Source organism: Micromys minutus (genome assembly GCF_963924665.1).
Source record: "Micromys minutus genome assembly, chromosome: 21".
NCBI classification, from domain to species: domain Eukaryota; kingdom Metazoa; phylum Chordata; class Mammalia; order Rodentia; family Muridae; genus Micromys; species Micromys minutus.
Window position 1 is genome coordinate 36,580,485 of NC_137956.1, and position 19,737 is coordinate 36,600,221.

Below are 19,737 nucleotides of genomic sequence, written 5' to 3' on the forward strand. Positions count from 1 at the left end.
ATCTCCTCACAGTTGTATTATGCTGGAATTGTCTGGAGTAAGCATACAAGATAGAATAATCCCATGAGTGTAGGTGGTCAAGGCACCTGACCGCCTACATCCCTGGCTTGTTCTTCCTTTCAGAGCAGTCAGTCATCAGCTGCTGGTGAGCAGCCCAGCTAAGAGCCCGGGTTCAGGGCTGGAGCCAGTGCTAAGTCAAGAGTCTGACCACAGCTAACTTGTTCATTTGCCAAGTTTGGAAGTCGCTTTCCTTGCTTCTTTCCCCTGTTTAAAGGAATAGTGTGTGCTTCTGGGAAGATTTGAAATAGCGGCTCGGCTTCCTCTCAGGACACTTGAAAGGCGTTTTTTATCTTGAAAGAGCTTTGCTGTCTCCGGTGTGTGCTCTCTGAGGACAGCTTTCTGTGGTCCTGGAACAAAGCTGCATAGCAAAGAAGAGAACAGCACGTGAGGCTGAGCCCTTCCAGCCCACCTGGCTCCATGGTAACCTTTCTTCCTAAACCATTATCCCCACTTCTTCATCCCACCCCTCCACAGTAAATTTAAAAAATTTTGAAGTAGAGATTTATATTGGCCTATTATTGTGACAGTAATATGGGAAAGAGGAGGAAGGAGAGATAACACTAAGGAATTTTGAAAAAGCCATATAGAGACAATTCATAAGTGTATTTAAAAAATAAAGGTATGCATGTGCATACATATATGTGTGTGTATATATATATGTGTGTGCGTATATCTATTTTTGATGGGTACACTATGTGAGGTGATGATGCTGCCCCTAAGAGCCAAGCTGTCATCTAGCAAAACCTGAAGCTCCAGGCTTAGGGAAAACCTCCCTTTCAAGTTGTTGGTCAGGAGAATACAAGTTTCCATGGCAATGTGGCCTGTTGCCCTTGCTTAGTTGCCTTTGAGAACCTGAAGGTAAGAGCCTATTGCTGAAGACACTTAGAGGAATTTGACTGCACCTGATCTAGAAGCAGCCTGCCTGAAGAGCAGCTTTTAGTATTTAAAGGTGTTTGCAAGCTGCCAAGGAAGAGGAGCAATTGGTAGTCCTACCCCAGTGTAAAACTTGTAAGTCACAATGACCAGACCAGCAAGACATTATATGGGAGAGAATTCACACCTATTACTGTAAATCTAGCCAACTCCCCATGGCTGGAGAGCCTTCTGCTGCCATTTTCCTGAGTGAATACAATTCCTAATTATTCTAAGTACCTGTCTTTATACCCATATATAGGCATCTCTCTCAAGCCTCATCAAAGAAGCTTCCTTTTGCAACAGAGACCTGTTCAAAATACAGACCCAACCCCAACTAACTGATCTGCAATGCATTCCCTGTACCACTTAGGGAGCATTGTGAAAGAGAGGGTGAAAAGAGCTTAAGAACCAGAGGACCAGGATGCCTGCTGTGTCATAGTGTCCCCTAGTCACGACAGACAAAACACCCGTGAACTCTCAACAGTATGAGTGTATGAACCAGTCCAACATGATAACACTACCACAGTTGAACACCAACTGGGATGGGGCAAAAAAATCACCACCTCCCATCCTTAGATGAAGGGCTACAGGTGGCTGAGGGAGAAACAAACAGCTTCCTCTCGGGACAAGCCCCTGCATAGGTTGTCCAATCCTAAGTGGTCAACCCTGGATACATGTACAGATGGGCAATACTTAATGGACCCAGAAGTTGTACATACGTGTGTGTGTGTGTGTGTGTGTGTGTGTGTGTGTACATATGCATCCATAAAATATACTTTGTAAAGCAGATGTGCAGCAGATATGTCATTTATGGGGCTGACATGGCTGTCCATTTTAACCATCCACCAATTTAGGCTCTGCCTATCTCTGCTTGGGAGTCTGGCACAGTGTATATATAGGTGGCTTTGTGACTTTTACTGTGTTGGAGCAGAGCTGAGTGCTTACACAAAGCTGTCCTATGGTCTTGCCCTCTGGCCATCTGTCTTGGTCGCCTGTGGCAAGAGTCCACACCTTTCCCATCCATCTGCTACTGACCAGCTTCTGCACATTCCCTCAGATGCACAGCGCAATCCCAGTGCACGGCATTCTCAGGATGGCATCTCATCTGTCTGACTGGCCCTGCGCCTAGCAGGCAGTCTCCTCAATCCCATGTTCCTTCCTGCCTCGCTTCTCTTGAAAGACCCAGGAGGGGAGCTTCAAAAGCAGCAGTGACTCCCCTCATCACAGTCCTCAGCTACTTAGAGAAGGCCAGGGCAGTTCACGGACACTGGTATAGATTTCACATCTCAATTCCTAGATGCCCCGGCCACTTCAGACTCAGAAGCTGAGCTGTCTTGGTATCGAGGGCACCGTGGAGAAGGAGAGATTCCCCTGTTTAAATGCCCCGAGGATTCTGTCTTCCCTCTTATCCTGCTCTTCAAACAAAGCAGTTTCTAAAATTGCCTCTTGAGTGTGTAGCTTGGCACTGACACCTCTGCCTTTGCAGTCGGAGCTGGTTGCAAATTTGTGAAGCCCGGTGGGATGAACACTTGAGCCTCTGCATCAGAAGAAGGCAGAAGAAGAGCGTTTTCTTCTTCTATGGCTCTTCCTCCTTTCCTGGCCATGGCAGTTTCCCGTTTGTCTTTGATGTTGGGCTCTGGCATGGAGACACATGATCTCTCTTTTGGTGACCCCATCTCATGGCATGGCCTGCCAGTTTCTAGACAGATTCCCAGAAGCTGGGCCCCTTTCATCAGTTAGCTAGCCGCTGGGTACCAGTTGGATATCAGTTAGATAGCCTCAGAATACCACCACCTTCCTGCTAGGAGGACTGGGTGGAGATGAACAAAGGCAAATGGAGGGAGGGCATCCCAATATAGTGTGCCTGACCACAAGCCTCCTACTTAGAAAACCCAAATTCAAATCTAACAGCAGTTACAGTGGGCTAAGCCTAGGTGTACAGCCCTAGTTCCTTGAAGCTGCCACACCTGCCTCAGCCCAAGTATCAGTCCAGCCACATCTAAACAGTGCCAGGTACCTGCAGCAGGGGGAGCCCTGCTCCTCCTGGACTAGCTTCAGGGCTGCTTTAGGCTGGACTTCAGGAAACATTTGCTGCTGGACAGTTCCCCTGCTTGGTTCATGGCTGGAGGGAAGCCAGAGGATCGAGGCAGGAACTTCTCAGGGGTCCTTAGCACTGGGGCTGGGTATGCCTGCCCAGTTCAGATGACCACTCAGAGTGCACACACTCCAAAAGTACACCAAGCCTCTCCTAATGTTAATGGTGTCTGTCTAAGCGTGAGCAAGGCGATGGTGCTTGGTCATGGCCAGCAGCTGGGTGTTAGAGCTTGCCACAGAACTTAAGGGCTAGAATATGATCCCTAGAACCCATTAAACTGGGTTCTGTAGTCTTCCAGCGTGGCAGGAGGTGGAGACGATATCCCTGAAGGAAGCCCGCCAGCTAGACTTGCTAAGACATCACGCTGCCTCAGGGAGGGAACATGCCACACATGAGATCGATCAAGGAAGACACTTGACCTCAGGCTTCTACATGGGCATACGTGTACACACTCATGCACATCACACACAGAAAGGAAGTCATCTATACCTTGGTTGCTACCATCTTACATGCTGTTCTTGAATTCTTTATCAAACGTCTCTTAAAGACGTTCACTTCCAGCCTGTTCACATCAATGAACTGTCCATACTCAAATTTCCACAGATGTTTCCAAATCATGGTTACACTAGCCTTTCCCGCCCCCCCCCTAAGGTCCAATCGACGTTCAGAGAATTCCTGTTGGCTCCCCTGCCTCTAGTTCTCTCACCACAAAACTCACCCTTTCATTCATGACTTTAAGACCTACAGTCTAAACAGGTCCTCATCCTGGGGTTGCCCAGCGATGACTTCATCATTAGCCTCTAGTCATGCATTTCCAGCAATACACTAAATAAATCACTCTGTGCTTTCTATTCATTTCCTTCTTCCTGGACTTCTGTCCAACACTAGGCCATGGGAGTCAGACTCTCACCCTCTCAACATGACAGTGGTAGGTGATTTGGGTTTTTTTGAACTATGTTTTTGCTTCCTGGAGCATCTCCACTGTCTTGGGCTAGACTTGTTCTTTCCTCACTAGATCCTGGGCGTGTCTTAGGTACCAAGAAACCCCAGTTGCTTTGAGTATATGGTACTGTTTAAGAAGCAAGATCTGGCCACTGGGCATGCTCTCTGGCTCTGGGGTGTCAACTGGGTGTTTTGTTTCAACCATTGGATTTTGCATTTAAAAGAGGGGAAAGAACCTCTATCTGGTTATTTCCAGATCCATAGTTCCCTCAGCTCATATTTTGATATGCTGTAACAGGTTTCTGTCTGGCTAAAATGGGTGAGGGGAGAGGTAGAAGAGGAGGAGGAGGAGGTGAAGAATTAGGAGTGTTACTCATCTACCTAAAAAGTCACGCCCAGCACATGGAACGTACCTTCGAAACTGGCGTGGGGACAGCTTCGGATCCACAGAGCTGAGTCTGTTGCACTTGGCTTTGAAGTTGACCGGTGGATACTTGTTTATCCCATCTGGAAAGAGAATAGGGTCTGGTAAATATCTCCCTCTGTCCATGGGTCTGTTCTGTAGAGTATCATCACATCAGTTCCCAATGTCCATCAAAAGATGGTCATGGGGCATGAGAAATGTCTGAGAAACCCCCAAACTAAGTTTGAAAAAGAAATCTCTAGGGAATATGTTGGTGAATCCGAACAACTTTTCATTAAAATGCCTGTAGCTCCCAACATTGTCAGCCATTATGAAAGATAATACAAGCCAGGCAGTCCTAATAATGCTCTTGCCTTTGATGGGAACTCCTTAGAGTATTTTTTTGGTTTTTGTGGCGTATGCAAATGAAAAGGGAATGGGGTATTCCCTTTATGGCCTTTATGTTAGCAACAAACTACATGCCTTTGGGTTCAATTCACTACCTCACTTCATTTGGGAGAGCATTAATTTTTCATAACAATAAAGCATGCCTTAATCCATTTGGAAATGAAAAGTTTTCAACAGAGAAATTTTTAAAATGTGCCATACATGCCCAAAAGCGTGAAGTCAAAAAGATTTGTTAAATACCTTTCTGGAAAAGCCAGGCATCGATAGTGTCATGTACTTATAATCCTGGCACTGGGGAGGTGACAAAATTACTGATGATGTCAGGATTTACTGGCCAGATAGCTAAGCCTGCTTGACAAATTCTGTATAACTGAGGAAGTCTGTTTTGAGGTAGGGTCTTACTAGGTGGCTTGGGCTGGCCTTGGATTTGTGGCAATTCTCCTGCCTCTGCCTCTCAAATGCAAAAATTTCAGGTGTGTGCTGCGCCCACCAAATCTGGCTTTGGGTTCCCTTTTCTGAAGGGGTTGTAGAAGGCTGCAGAATCAGCAGCTCTGCTTCCCTTAGGGAATGTGCTGCTCTGAGGTGGACTCCGTTCTGCTGCCTTTGTGGTAATGTGCCACATAAGTCACAAACACTTCAAAGACTCTGACGCTGCAGAGAGGGTCTGGCCACGTCTGTTCTTTAAGCCTGGCACCTGTGCAGCCTTGGCTTGGAGTAGATGCCCAGTTAATTACAGTTGTGTGGAGCGGGCGTGACCATGAGGGCCTGTGGTAGAAATGACTTCCTGCACTTTTGTAGCTGTGTTTTAGAGATGGCACTCTCTAGATGTCACACTCATACTTCAGAGCACTTTATCTCCCGTGAGTCCTACCTGCTCTTTGCTTAAAACATTTCTGCTCTTTTCCTAAGAGAAGGAGCTGCCTTGTTTGATCATGTGACTGGATGCCCTGGTATGGAACAGCAGAAAGAATTATGGGATATCAGGAAGGAAATCTGGGGCAAGTCTTGCCCCCAGTCCTGTGGGCCATCAAATATGTTTTTTTTTTTTTTTTCAAGTTTACCAGAGACTTACCAAGTGGTCTTTTGTTCAACCCTTAAGAAAAACTTTCTTCAGGGTGACCCCTTGCCCTTAGTTCCTCTCCGAGGTTTCTGTTCCAGATCTATAGAAATAAATCTCACTCTGGGGGTGGGGGACTCACTACTCTCATACCTGTGTTTCTGAAACCTTACATGTGTGTTCCCTGGGAGCTCTGGTAAGATACACATCCTGATTCAGAACATCTGGGGTGGGGCTGAGCCCTGTGTGTCTAACCAGCCCCAGCTGGTAGGCAGTTCCTGCTGGTCCTAGACTCATCCTGAGTAGGATTTGACATCGGCCCCCAGTAATCTTGCTGCAGTGCTCAGCACATCTGCAATATAATACAATACCTTGCTCTTCAATGCAATGACAGTTTAAGAACTAGCCAGGCACCGGCTCACGCCTCCTTCAGTCTGTGCCTTCCCGTTTCTTTATCTGCACTCTCTCAGACAAGAGTCAGCAGGCTCTGAGAACAGACGCAGTTACCCACTGCCCCTCCGCCTTCAGCCTCGTATCTGGGCATGGCTCCTTGGCCATCCTGCTACATCCATAATGGATTGCATATTTCTCAGAACCCCCCATTCCAAGAAAAACAGCCCATGTTGGTTTCCTTACAGGCACCAGTTATTTTCGCCAGGGGATCCTACGAGGTCATGACGCTGAGAGAAAGTTGTGCAAAGCCATGCCTTTCATTCTAACGATAAGACTATATCTCTTAGCACCCCCAGCTCAGACTTTGGAACTTGTCAAAGCAAAGCCAAAGATTGTTTTTCTCTGGCTTCTCCCTTTCTGTGCGTTAACTGTAGAAACCTCTCACCAAAGGGCAGCGTTGCTAGTGTTACCTGGCAAGGGTTCTGCTCTGGAGCCTGAGTCCAGGCTGAGATTTCACACCCCCAGACTATACCCCTCTAAGCAGACAGATGTGTGGACAGCTGCTTGTTTTGATTGCTTCTCCATAGGAACCAGAGGCATTAAAAAATGATGAGCCAGAAAATTAAATGCGTAGGAACCAGAGCGTCCTCCCTCCCACTACCCATTATTTCATATTTTCCTCTCTGACCCTGCGATGCCCTTGAAGACAAACAAGAGGTATCCAAGAAGGCAAGCCAGCACATCGCCCTTCTAGGGAGTACTGAGCAGGCTCTTACGTACAGGAACACTTTTATGACTTACGCCTGATGGAGTTTATAAAGGACTTCACAAACTTGACGCCATATCCGTGGTCAGGTTTATGAATTCGGCCAAGCTGAATCAAGTGCTGGTCTATAGGGTGGCTGGCCAGGTCTTCCAGTTCTTTGTCATTCCAGTCAGGGCCCAAGGAAAACACAAAGAGGGCATACCCATGACATTTGGCTCGCAGGGACTCTTTCTTTAAGGTTTCTACATCCAGGTGACTGGTTTCCCCAGCAGATATCACCAATATGACTTTATTTCTTCTCAAATTGGGTGCATTTAGAAAGACATTGTCCAGCGCCCACCGGAGGGCATGACCAAGGAAAGCATCTCCATTCAGCTGCTGGACTTCTTGCTCCACGTGTCTCTTCATGAGGCGCTTGCTGCTATAGGTGGTTAGGTTGAACTCAGTTCTAACCGGACTCCTCTGGGTGTTGGGTAAGAAGTCGAGGGGAGCATGGCTCAGTAGGGCCACCCTGTCTCCAGTGATAGATGTCTCTGGCTTGGAAGTGATTTCAAAGTGATCTAGCAGTGTCTCCAGGAAGTCTCTCATGTCCTCAAACTCTGCACTTCCTACATGCCGGGAACCATCCAGCAGGACCGCAGCGTCCAGGTAGGACTGAGTAGGGGGTGGTTTGGCCTGGTCGCAAGAAGCATCTGGCTTGCATGGGTCTGCAAACCAAGTCACTCAGAGTTACTAAGCAGATAGAGACCAAAAGCAGAAAGATTCTACCTTGGCTATTTTAGCATGTAGGAACTACATAGACTTTGCTCATAACATAGTTTTGCCTTTGACATCAAGAGTTAGAGTTTATCACCAACATGTCCAGATCTGACACCAGCCCATGAGCCCTTGACTCTGTTCCATGTCACCAAGTTTTTAAGTTGTGTTCCATGGAAGTTGAATCTCGACTGGTGTGCTTATAAAGTCTGAAGCGAGCAATTCACCTCCTGATATAAGAACACACTGTAAGAGAACACACTTCTAGTGTTGACCATGTGCAGGCTAGACCAGGGTCCTTAACTGCTATGCTAGCTGTGAAAAATTCATCTGCTTTAAAAATTAAGCTCTAAAGGCCACTGTGTCTTTTATTTCAATTTAAGTAAGAGTTCACAATTCAGTGCCCCTTATTTAAAAAAATGCTCTTTCATAAAGTGAAGTCATTTTTATAAATATGCCTCTCTCGATATGCATGCATGGCAAGACCAAACAGAGAGTGGGTTTTATTGAATGTGACCACAATGGATGAATGGAAGAATATGATAAATTGGAAATGGGAAGATTCTAGAATTCACTTAATCTATTTTCATAGAACCCACTGAAGCAGGGGAGTAAGTCATTCACAATGGATGCACCACATTTCTAGAAGTTTCTGTGTAGGAAGTCAATGGTGTTTCCTTTTTAACATTTACTTATTTGTCATACACATGGGAATGCATGGCCCAGCACGTGTGTAGAGGAGGATTTTCAAGAGTCAGATTCCTCCTTCCTCATGAGTCCTGGGGATTGAACTCAAGTCGTCATGTTTGGGGACGAGCCCTTTGCCTGCTGAGCGAGCTTGCGGTGTCTTATAGTTGGAGATAAGGACATGTGAGGTAGCAGGGTGGTCCCTTCACCTGAGAGCTGGTGATGTCACTTCTGAACAAGGCACTGCTAAGGCCTCAGTGCACAGTTTCTCTGTACAAACTATTGTCTGGAAGTAACTGGGAATCAGGCTGGTCCAGATGCTGAGGGTCTGTCTAGTTTGTTAGTAAATGAGATGACTGAGGGTAGGAATGTGTCCCTTAGAAACTAAAGGGGGATTTAGAATGGAGTAAGAAGCATACAGATGGTACTTAGATATCAGCATGGACCATAAGTACCAACTATTAAGTGAAGAATCCAATGGCTAGCATGCGGGTCCTGTGGGTGTAGCAAACTTCCTGTCTCCATGCTTGCCCCTGGACTCAATAAAGACAGCTCTGCCTAATTCCCTTACTGGAGTTCAGTGAAATTTTATAACCCTGAATAATGGTCAGATGACAGAATAGTCACCTGAGTGCTGAGCCATTTCTTAAATCGGGACAGCAGGCTGCCCATTTGCTCTGTTTTGTGGGGTTTTTAATTGCAGGAAATGACAGCCAAAATACCTCCCATTATATGCCTATGGGACAAAACAAGGGTTTAAGCCAAGGCGCAGAGCCAGAAGTTTATCCCTAGTCACATATGTGCAGTTACTGGCTGTGCAGCACATCGGCACACTGTTGGAGCTGACACGTCCAGGGGCACAACAAAGGGCATATAGGCTGGGTCCCCAGTTTGTGTGAGGAGAGCGCCAGGATCCAAAACTTCCCAGTGCGAGCCACAGGACTAGAGAGTGAGCAGAAAGCTTGAACCCAGGGCTGTAGAGGGGCACAGAAAAGGGAACCGTCTGCCCGCTTCTCAGAATCACTCTCTCCAGGTGAGGTCATCTACACAGCAGATCCCAGCATCCGACTGATACGCATGGAGACAGTATCATACTCTTTCTCCTGGTCTAAGTGGAAAGTCTCAGGGAATGCAATGAGACTCTTACTCCACAAAAATTAAAGGCACTTCGGAGTCAGCTTTCCTGGGTTTGATCTGGTTGTGGGACCCTGAGGAAAATATCACATCTCTCTCGTTTTGGTCTCCCTCATCTGTACAATGTTAGTAATAATACTTCAAACATTTCAGTGTGGTTATAAGCCTAGACCGACACAATTTTATGTAAACCAATTAAAACCGGGCTTAGCACGTAAGAAGCCCAATGGCTTAAGTCTGAACTGTCACCTCAATAATGACATCAAGCATCATAAATAGAGCAGTGCACAGGTTACAGCAGAAATGTGGTAACTGCCTGTTTCCATGGCCACCGGTAGCCCCAGGAGTTTCTACATGGTTATGGACCATCAGATGGAAGAGGAGAGAGACCGTTTCCAGCTAGATGAGCAGACTGTGCACCACAATCAATACCACAAACCTTTTTGTTGCCTAACTCTGTGAAGATTCCTGGATGAGGGTATAGAGTTTCTGTCATCCACTCCTACTGCACCAAAAAACAATTCCCAACCAGGAAGGAAGGTGCTAGGTTGCACCTTGGGGCCAGGGTGTGTGTGTGTGTGAGTGTGTGTGTTTGTGTGGTGTGTGTGTGTGGTTTGTGTGTGTTTGTTTGTGTGGTGTGTGTGTGGTATGTGTGTGTTTGTGTGGTGTGTGTGTGGTATGTGTGTGTTTGTGTGGTGTGTGTGTGGTATGTGTTTGTGTGGTGTGTGTGTGTATGTGTGTGTGTGTGTGTGTGTGTGTGTGAACATTTGAGATTTAGAAAACACATATAAAATACTGTACACCATGAAAACCTTGGCAAGGAAACAGGCTCAAGTTTTTGTTTTGTTTTTCCATTATTGTTTCCTGGAAGCTATACTAAAGTAGAGGGGCCAGAGTATAACCTTCCTGCTGGGGTGCTTGGAAGGGCCCTGCAGGCTGAGCTGAGAGGCTCCGTGTGTGGAAGATCCAGTGTGTGTTCCAAGGTCTGCCCTAGGCTGTGCATATCCTTATGGTCAAGTTCCAGCTGCTCGTGCCAATGGTGACTCAACACACTGAGCGGGTCTGATCAAATTCACTTCTCCCTGTGGGTCTCACCATAGCAGAAAGTGCACCGCTGGAGCCTCTCTAGCGCTGGCACGTCGTCAGGCCCGGAGGGAACCACAATGACTTGGAATGTACCAGTGTCATCAATCTGGAAGAAGCAGAAGCAAGAGAAAGAACTGCTTAGTGGGTTGGGATGTAGGAACCTTCCAGCACTATTCGAGAGCTGAGGTCAGGGGAGGGCAACCCCACAGGGCTGCTGGGAGGTGGCCCGGCTGGGTTTAACGCTCGGCTCTTCCTTTAGCTGTCAAAGGAAAAGTCTATTACTGTATCTAATATAGTGTCCAGCGCTCACCAACGTGAAGCAGGCAGTGGGTGGCGTGGGTCAGCAGAGATCATAAAGCATTTCCTATCCATAGCACTCAGGCACTCGGGGGAATTCCCCATCCTTATTCCTCATATAGAGCAAATTGACAACCAAAATTAGCCATGACACTGGTTTATCATTCTCTTGTGAACTAGGTATTACAGGAGCAGGCCTAGGTGGCTTCCTCCCTGAAACATCCCAGTCCTTCCACGGCAGAAACACCATTGGTAGCCTCTAGGGAGCTAGAGGATGCAGTCTTGACTCTGCCCTGTTGATGGTTTTCAGAGGCATCTACAGTGTTTAAGGGCACCACATCTTTGGGCTACCAGCACAGTGATGACTGGTGACCAAGCCAGGACCAGCTCAGAGAGCAGGAAGAATAGATAAGGATGCGCCAACTGACCAAGATTGGAAACTTGTCTGTTAATAGGTGAAGAAAAATTATAGTGATCCTATCCCGTGGCTAAGATAGGTCAATGCTTGTTTCCCAGTGAATCATTCCTAGACTCCCAAGTAAAGAGGTCTCCTCTCTCCCTGGCTAGTCTCAGTCCCACACTTAATCCACAGATGTGCAACCATAGAGGTCCTGGTTATAGAGGTCCTGGCTACTTAGGGTTACACCATTTCTCTGACCAGAGCCAACTGGACCATGGCAGGGCATCTGAACTGTTCTAGGAGTTGAGAAACTGAGTCCCGAGGGCTGCAAGACTGTCTGGAGAGAGCAGTGGTTCTCCACCTTCCTGGTGCTTCGACCCTTTTCATACAGCTTCTCTTGTTGGGTGACCCTCAACCATCAATTTATCTTAGTTGCTACCCTATATTTGTAGTTTTGCTACTGTTATGAATAATAATGTAAATACTCATGTAACAACAGTCTTAGACGACACCTGTGAAAAGGTCATTCAACCCCCAAAGGTGCCTTGACCCACAGGTTGAGGACCAATGGTCTTGAAGTAACCATTTGCACTTACACGGTGGGCTATATTTTATCTGGCGGACCAAGGAAGGAGGGAAATGGGAAGAAAGGAGGAGGGTGTCTCCCCAAGACTTAGCCATATCTCTGGCCCATTTTTTTTTATCTTGCACAGAGCAGATGGAGGAGTCTGTGCTCATTAGCCTCCTCTCCAGCTTCCCACTGCTTTACCTTGATATTCTTGCTAGGTTAGAGATAAAGGCTTGGAGCTCCTGTGAGAACTGAAGGTTTAGGTAATATTTCTAGACACAACTCCATGGAGAAAGAAGCAGAGTGCTCCAGAGGATGGCGAGGAAGCAGAAACCAATAAAAGCAAGCACGACACGTCATAAGTGGACAGGCATGGAGGTTGGGCAGGGCGGGGCACAGGAGCTGTAGTGACCCAGATGGGGACTTGTTGCAGCGGGACACGATGCTCTGCTTCCTCTCGCCATCTTGAGCAGCATCTGCATCACTCGTGGACTGTGTCAGTGGTTTCTTGTCAAGAGTGACTAGAACCCAAGCCAGTCGGCTCAGAGAGTGTGGGACGGATGTCGGGGTGAGAGTGAGCCTCAAGGACTTTTCTTGCTGCCAGTCATGATACAGAATAAGCCTGAAGAGAATTTAGAAACCACATAAGCCAGCCTCATTGCTTCACAGGCAAAGAAAGTGAACCGAGGATAGAAGTGGGGTCCAGAAGGCTTCAGCACCGGGTTTGCTCTTCCCTCACAAGAACGAACTTCCCTGCTCCAGACGGTTTCATGGTCTAGCTGTGCATCTGCAGGTCCTTACTTAAGAGTGATGTTTCTCGGGGATTGTCCAGGGAATGTTGTCATCTGCTAACTAGCTTTGTGTTCTGTGTATCTACAGCATAACAACTTCCACATTTCTGGCAACAACCACACTTAATAATGGATGTTCACATTTAGTCATTTATCTGCACAAGGATATAAAACAGGAAACAGGTCTTCCTCACAGATTCTAATGAGTTGCTCCATTAGGAAGAGTCCACTAGCGACCCGCGTGCTCCCAACACCCCAACGAGTAATCCCTTCATACAGTTTGAAAGATGTGGTTTTAGAAATCACTGAATCCCATGGCTTAGCATGAGTCACTGTAGTATTTAAAAAAAAATATCCCTAAACTCAGTGTGAGCTGGGGATGTCAGTTTCTGTGTTTCTCTTGCTGCTCATTTCCCTGAACAAATGCAAAGATGCGCCAGTGTGGCCGAGAGTTCACAAGGCTGCAGATGAAGAGTGGCCCTCCACAGAGGGTTGGATGATTTTTCTCTCATAGACATCCCAAGACTCCATAATGTGGCACATCTGGAGGAAAAAAAATGCATTCTAATATGCTGGAAAGTTTTCATTCTTTGGAATGCACAGAGAGGGTTTAGGGAGATCTATTGTGCTAGCAAGATTTATGTCAGCGCGACACAGCTAGAGTTCTATGAGACATGGGACCCACAGTTGAGAAAATCCTCCTGTAGGACAGGCCTATAGGCAAGCTTATGAGGGTGTTGTCTTGATTAATGGCTGATGTGAGGGCCCGTTCCATAAGAATTGGTGCCGCCCCTGGACGGGTAAGTTCCTGGTGCTATAAGACTGAGCAGCCCAAAGGGAATGAGCCAGAAAACAGCCTCCTCCATGGCCTCTGCCTCAGTTCCTGCCTCCAGGTTCCTGCCGGTATAAGTTTCTGCCCTGACTCCCTTCCATGATGGATTAGGATGTGAAACCGGAAACAGAATGTGTTCCTTGCAAGTTGCTTTTGGCCATGGTGTTCCATCACAGCACTTGAAACCCCAAGGGTGATCGGGGCTTTAGAGCCCCCGACACGGAACTCACTGCACAGGGACCAGATTTCAGCCAGGCCTTCCCAGCTCCCAGGTGAACTGAGATCTAGACAAGCCGTGATGAGTAAGAAGGATGCTTTAACATATGACCCTTAGATACCATGCTACTCGAGTTTGGGGTTCTGTTCTCAAAGGAAAAATTTAATAATGTCCAGGTACTCAGGAGGCAGGCTAGGCAGATCTCTGAGAGTTCTAGGCCAGCCAGAGATACTTAGTCCCCCAAACAAAATGACCCTCCCAAGGCCCCTTCCCCCAAACCAAAACAATAGCAAAATAATGATAAAAACAACTAATGTTTAAGTCCAGGGAAGGCAGGGGGAATAAAAATGTCCACAAGAAACAAAAAGGCAGAAATAGAGAGAGGTGGCTTTCCACTAACAATGTCAGGAATCCGGTTCTAACCGGTTGGCAAGCTTGCCTCAGTTTAAAGCTCCCCTTAGACAGCATGCCTAGGCCCCTCAAGGGCAGGGTGGACTTAGGGACCTCCAGTTTCTCCTTAAATCCTCAGAGCCCAGGGCAGCTCTGGCAAACTCAGGGCTAAATATGTGACGTCATAATGAACCCGGACCAATTCTGACCTCAGACCCTTCACTTGCTGCTGCCTGGATTTATAAGGTTTGTTATTTTAAATTAATAATAAAAAAAATTAATGATTTTTGTGTGGGACTGGGCTTGGTAGTGAATGCCTTTAATCCCAGCATTCTGATGGCAGAGGCAGGTGATCTCTGTGATCCAGGACACAGGGTGAACGAGATGCAGGCCAGCCAGGGTTGCAGAGAAACCCTGTCTCAAAACACACACATACACAAGTGGAGGAGGAGGAAGAGAAAGGAGGAAGCAACAGCAGGAGACGTGTGTCAGAGGACAACACTGGCTGTTGGTCCTAGCCTTCCACTGTGTGTAAGGCAGGGGTTGTTCACTGCTGTGTGCTGTAGGCTGGTCCACGAGCTGCCGAGGATTCTCCCTCTGCCTTCACCCGTGTAGGAATGCTGGGATTGCAGAATCAGACTCTGGACCTCAGTCAGAGGGCTTTACTACCAGGCCGTCTCCCTACTCCACGAGGCTCACGTTTTTAAATAGAGCTTTACTTAGACAATCTAGGTAGAATCAAGAAACTAGATTTACCTGTCTTTGTGGATATTGACACTGCAAAGTTGGTAAATATCAAAACACCTAACCCTAAACCGCAACACCTTTCTTACACTGTGTCCTGTGTGCATATTTTCTGAGTGCGTGGAACCCTGTCGGTTTAAGTACCTGTGTTTTTGTCAGGATATGAGGTTGTCCTTGGTTTTATAGCTAAACTTGCAAAATCACCTATGGAATTTCTAGGCTTCATTGGCATGGCCCAGCCACAGCCTTTTCTAATCTACATACAGTAACCGTTGGATGAATCAGCCTTTTTTTGTTTGTTTGTTAACATAATTCTGAGTTCACTGATGCTAACAGCTAGTCCACCTCCTTTGCTACCCTGGTCCCATTAGTACCAAACAGCATCAAACTGTTGAGAAAGAACAAAGCTAATTATCCTTGTGCTTGCTAGAATGCTCTGGGCCCTAAGGCACAGTGGCATGCCTCTTCCTCTTGACTGTCAAATGTTGAGACTTATCTCCCATGCTTTTCCCAATACTCTTGAACTGCTGCCTGGAGCCCAACAGCATGCTGGGACAGCACCCACTGGAAGGATACTGCACCGGTGCCAGTGTGTCTTTTGCAATGAAGGATGGAAAGTTGTGGAGCTATACACTGTCCGTCAATGTCTCCATCCCAGGTGGTTTACTGAAGGATGCTACACGCTGGGTTGGGTCCTTAATCAAAGTAGCTTTAGTTGGAATGGCTTTTCTTCTATAAAGTGGGGACCTTTTACATAACTGAAGTTAAAACAGACTACCAGCCTATTTGTTTTCTTTGCTTTGCTTTCATGTGGCTGTGTGATACACGAATGTGTTCTTTCATGTATTTGTACGCACATGTGACATACATGGGGAAGCCACATGCTACTGTCCAGATGTCTTTCTCATTCACTCTCTGCCTTAATTTTTGAGGCAGAGACAGTTGAACCTAGAGCTCAGCCCTTCCTTTGGGCTGGCCCACCAGTCAGCTCCAGGGAGCCCAGCACTGGGCCTACCGTTGTGAACTTTTATGCTTAGCCTTTGTATGGGTGCTGGAATCCCGAACTCAGGTCCTAATGCATTTACTTTACAACACTATTTCCACAGATCCACAAATCAGGTTTTGGGACAGATTTTCACATAGTCCCAAACCAGCCTTGAATTCAACCAGGTAGGTCAGGATGCCCCTACCATTGTATTTCAGTAACTGGAATGCCCTTGCTCTGAAGGCAAGAACATGTAGCTATATATTTGCTCACAAGGTTTCTGAATGTTGGTGAAGTACGTGAACAAAAGGAGTCTTACACAACGCTTACCGAAAAGGCACGCTTGACTGAGGGCACGTTGCTGAATGCGATCACCACCGGTATGATATCCAGGGCACTGAATTCCATGGTGGCTGTGGTAATGGACTGGACATCAGCTGACTGGCCACTGCTAAAAAACGTGGCGATCCTTCTCACATGAACCCCTGGAAGGGTTCTCTTGAAGACATTCCTAGAGATAAACCTCATGGCTTTGCCGATCTCCCTGCTGTCCGAGGATCTCTCATAAGGAAGAGCTTTAATTTCCCGGAGCAGCCGGTCCTTCCTGTAGGCATCCGAGAAGCGGATGAGATGCCTGGTGTGGGAGTTGTAGGCTAGGATGGCAACTCGGGCACCCACAGGGCAGCTGGTCTCCCTAACTTTGACATTGCTAACTAAGGAGACCATCATCCCCTTCATCCGCTCAAATTCCTGCTCTGTGACATCCCGGGACTGGTCCAGGACAAACACCAACTCAGTTGGATGCACCGGGCACTCAGGTTTTCCTGAAAGACAAAAAGCATGTCTCTGGTCATGTAGAATGTTTGACTGAAAGCAATACATGGAAAGCAAAATCGTTTTAAATGCTAACCATCCAACCATGTAAGCATTAAATAATTAATACTCCAAATATTAAAACATATAAATTATTAATTGTCTACATCTTGAATCATTAAAATGGCTGTTCTAAAAGCTGGCTGTATGCTCTGCTGGGATAAGTGGAAAAGAAAACAGTCTAAAATCAACATGACTTGGGATTAAACTTGTAAGTTAATTACCCAACTGCTTCTAAATGGTGGAACCTGTTTGGAAATGTCCTTCCCTGCAGAAGCCAGCTCAAAGGCATGGCCGTTCACATCTGTACTTTAATCATGCTGAAACATAAATTCTTTTTACTCAGTAAGGAAAAAAAATCAAGGGGAACAGGACTTTAAAGGAATGGCTGTGAAGACTCCTTTTATAATTAAAAATGGAGAATAAGAGACTAGGGATATAGAATAGTGTGTTGCTCATCTGGCATTCGCAAAGTTCTGGGTTTAATCCCAGCACCACGGAAAACAAATATGGTAGCATATGCCTGTACTCACACACTTGGATGGTAGAGCCAGGAGGATCAGAAGTTCAAGGTCACCCTGAGTGGGAGTTCCACAGACAAAAGGAGTAACTCCATGGCCAGTTATAGTGCATGCTAATGCCAAGTAAATTCATCTCAGTGGAGATGGAAATATAATTTATTAGCCTCTGGTCTAATTAGTAGGATGAGAAGATTTCTCAACATTAAAGGAATGTTAATTTTACAACCAAAAGGTGAATCCTCACTAAGTGAGGACTTGATGCTTCTAGTGTCCTGTTTGGGTGGTTTTGTAGACAGCACAAACCAGCAATGATGCCGGTATGATTTAGAGATACAGGAAAGAAGGGGTTAACAGTGCAGTCTTGAAAACACAGAAAAGGTTTTCATTTTTCAAAGGAAAAAATACACTTAAGGGCTAATTTAAGTGAAGCCTCAAACTCAGCATGCTATTTCCAGGAGCCCAAGGGCTCTGGAGAGCTGTGCTGATGGCTTCTGCTGATGGCTTCTGCCTAACACAAGGCAGGTGGCATCTCTCCCTACCTACCAGCACCGTACCGACTCGTCCTCTGGCCTTATTAGTAATTGAGACTTTTTATTCGAAAGCCATTTGTAATAAATGACTATGAGATTAGACAGATCTAAAGTCCATACTTCTAATGAACCTCTACACAGCCAGACTAGCTGCTCCACCCCAGATTTTACAGTCTCAGTGCCAAGTAAGTTGTTACCCACGTACCCACAAGAAAACCTAAGGAATCCACAACACAGTGAAGACTAGAAAAGCAATTAGCTTACATCCTCTTCCATGACTTCTGTTCTTTACCGGCACCTCATCCTTCCTCACCACCAATATTTACCCTTTCCTGTTCACCCTTAACATGACGCACTGTACCCATACATACCTTTGGGAATGTATGACAGACTGTGACAGAGAACATGTGATTTTCTTTCCGAGATTCTGTGACCTTATTTAGCATATGGATCGAAGGCAATCTACCTAGCTGGACGCAGCTTCCAACTCCACTTCCTTTGCTCTTAACCTGCTAATCTCTCCCTACCACTGCTTCGCAAGGATACTGGGCCCTGTTGCTCTCTAGGGACTGCCCGAATCTGCTCTGTTCCACAGCTCTGGTCTTTGGATTTCTTGCCTTACGCTTAGAAAACTGTGGCTCCTTTAATCCTGACTTCAAGTTTGCTGCTTCAGGGAGGAGCCCTGGTCCAAAACGTATCCACCCCTGCTCCTGACACTATTCCATTACACTGCAGCCTATGCTTTAGCTGAGATTCTGAATTCGTCCATTTGTTTTCTATCTGGACTCTCCATGAGAATGGAAATGTGTAATGGATCTTGTCTGCTGTCAGCCCCGTCCCCAGCTCAAAACAAGAGACTAGATCATAGGAAGCTTTTGGTAAATCCTTATCAAAGGACTGAGTTAGCAGAAGGCAAAGGCTAGTGAGTTCATATAAGGGTATGTGTATATATATATATACATATATATACATATATATATATGTATGTATATATGTATATTTGTGTGTATGTGTGTACAAGTATGCATACACACACATATATCAGGCTGATACAAACGTATCATGTAATAAGTATTGGTAAAATACATATAAAACCAGACTAAAAGCTACTGAGGTAGGTTGGCGATTCACATTAAGCACGAGCTACTACCTAGGTCTCAGCATCATCTCCACCACACATCTCTCTCATTTGTTATCTGATCCCATTTCTTATTCCCTCTGCATCCTAATCATTGAACTACAGAGAAGACATGACAGAGATGAGGGAGGTGGACTTGGGAGAGATTCGGAGAGGATGGAGGAGAGATGAGAGAGAAAGCAGGGAGGAGGAAGGATTTTTAAAAACTCAGGTAGGTGAATGGTGATACAAGTCATTAGTATGTGATTCACAACAAAAGGGCATCCAGTTAGTTTGGGAAATGATGGTGAAGCTCAGCTATAGCTGATGAGTCCTTAGAGGCCAAGTGTCTGCTCTGAGTGTGAGCAAAGGGAGGCCAGGTCCAATTTTATCATCACCATGCTCGATCTCGTCTTCCAGATGGGAGACACCTTGAGGCTTGAGTAAAGCCTTCGGTGAAAGGACATCACTCACCATGTCTGCCGGCTGGGGAGGAAGAACAGAAGAGAGTAGGTTATTACTTGGTAGGACACCAGGGTTCTAAACTGTTCAGGAAAACCGGAGCAGTGGGGCCATGTCCACTCAACACTCCAGGCCACAGACAGGCTGGGGAAAACACAGACTGTGACCTGCATCATGGAACAGCAGGGTTCCGTCCGGAGTGGAGGAAGGGGGGGAAGAGGGACAACGTGAAGCTATAAATCAGCACCCTGTAGCCAGCGGTGGGACGTGGAGACCCTCAGTCTGGGAGGGACCACGACACAGCAGAA

The 19,737-nt window shown here is 46.4% G+C and overlaps 1 protein-coding gene across 1 annotated transcript in view; it reads right to left on the reverse strand.

Moving 5' to 3' along the window:
* Positions 1-222: 222 nt before the first annotated feature.
* The window catches only part of COL6A6 (collagen type VI alpha 6 chain), a gene marked incomplete at both ends in the record, with an annotated part of 91,948 nt that continues 72,433 nt past the window's right edge, over positions 223-19,737 (reverse strand). Inside the window, 5 exons of the mRNA XM_080934160.1 lie at positions 223-418; positions 4,426-4,519; positions 7,075-7,746; positions 10,712-10,808; positions 16,257-16,750. Of these exons, the coding sequence (XP_080790286.1) occupies positions 223-418; positions 4,426-4,519; positions 7,075-7,746; positions 10,712-10,808; positions 16,257-16,750 (1,553 nt within the window). The remainder of the gene's footprint in view (positions 419-4,425; positions 4,520-7,074; positions 7,747-10,711; positions 10,809-16,256; positions 16,751-19,737) is intronic.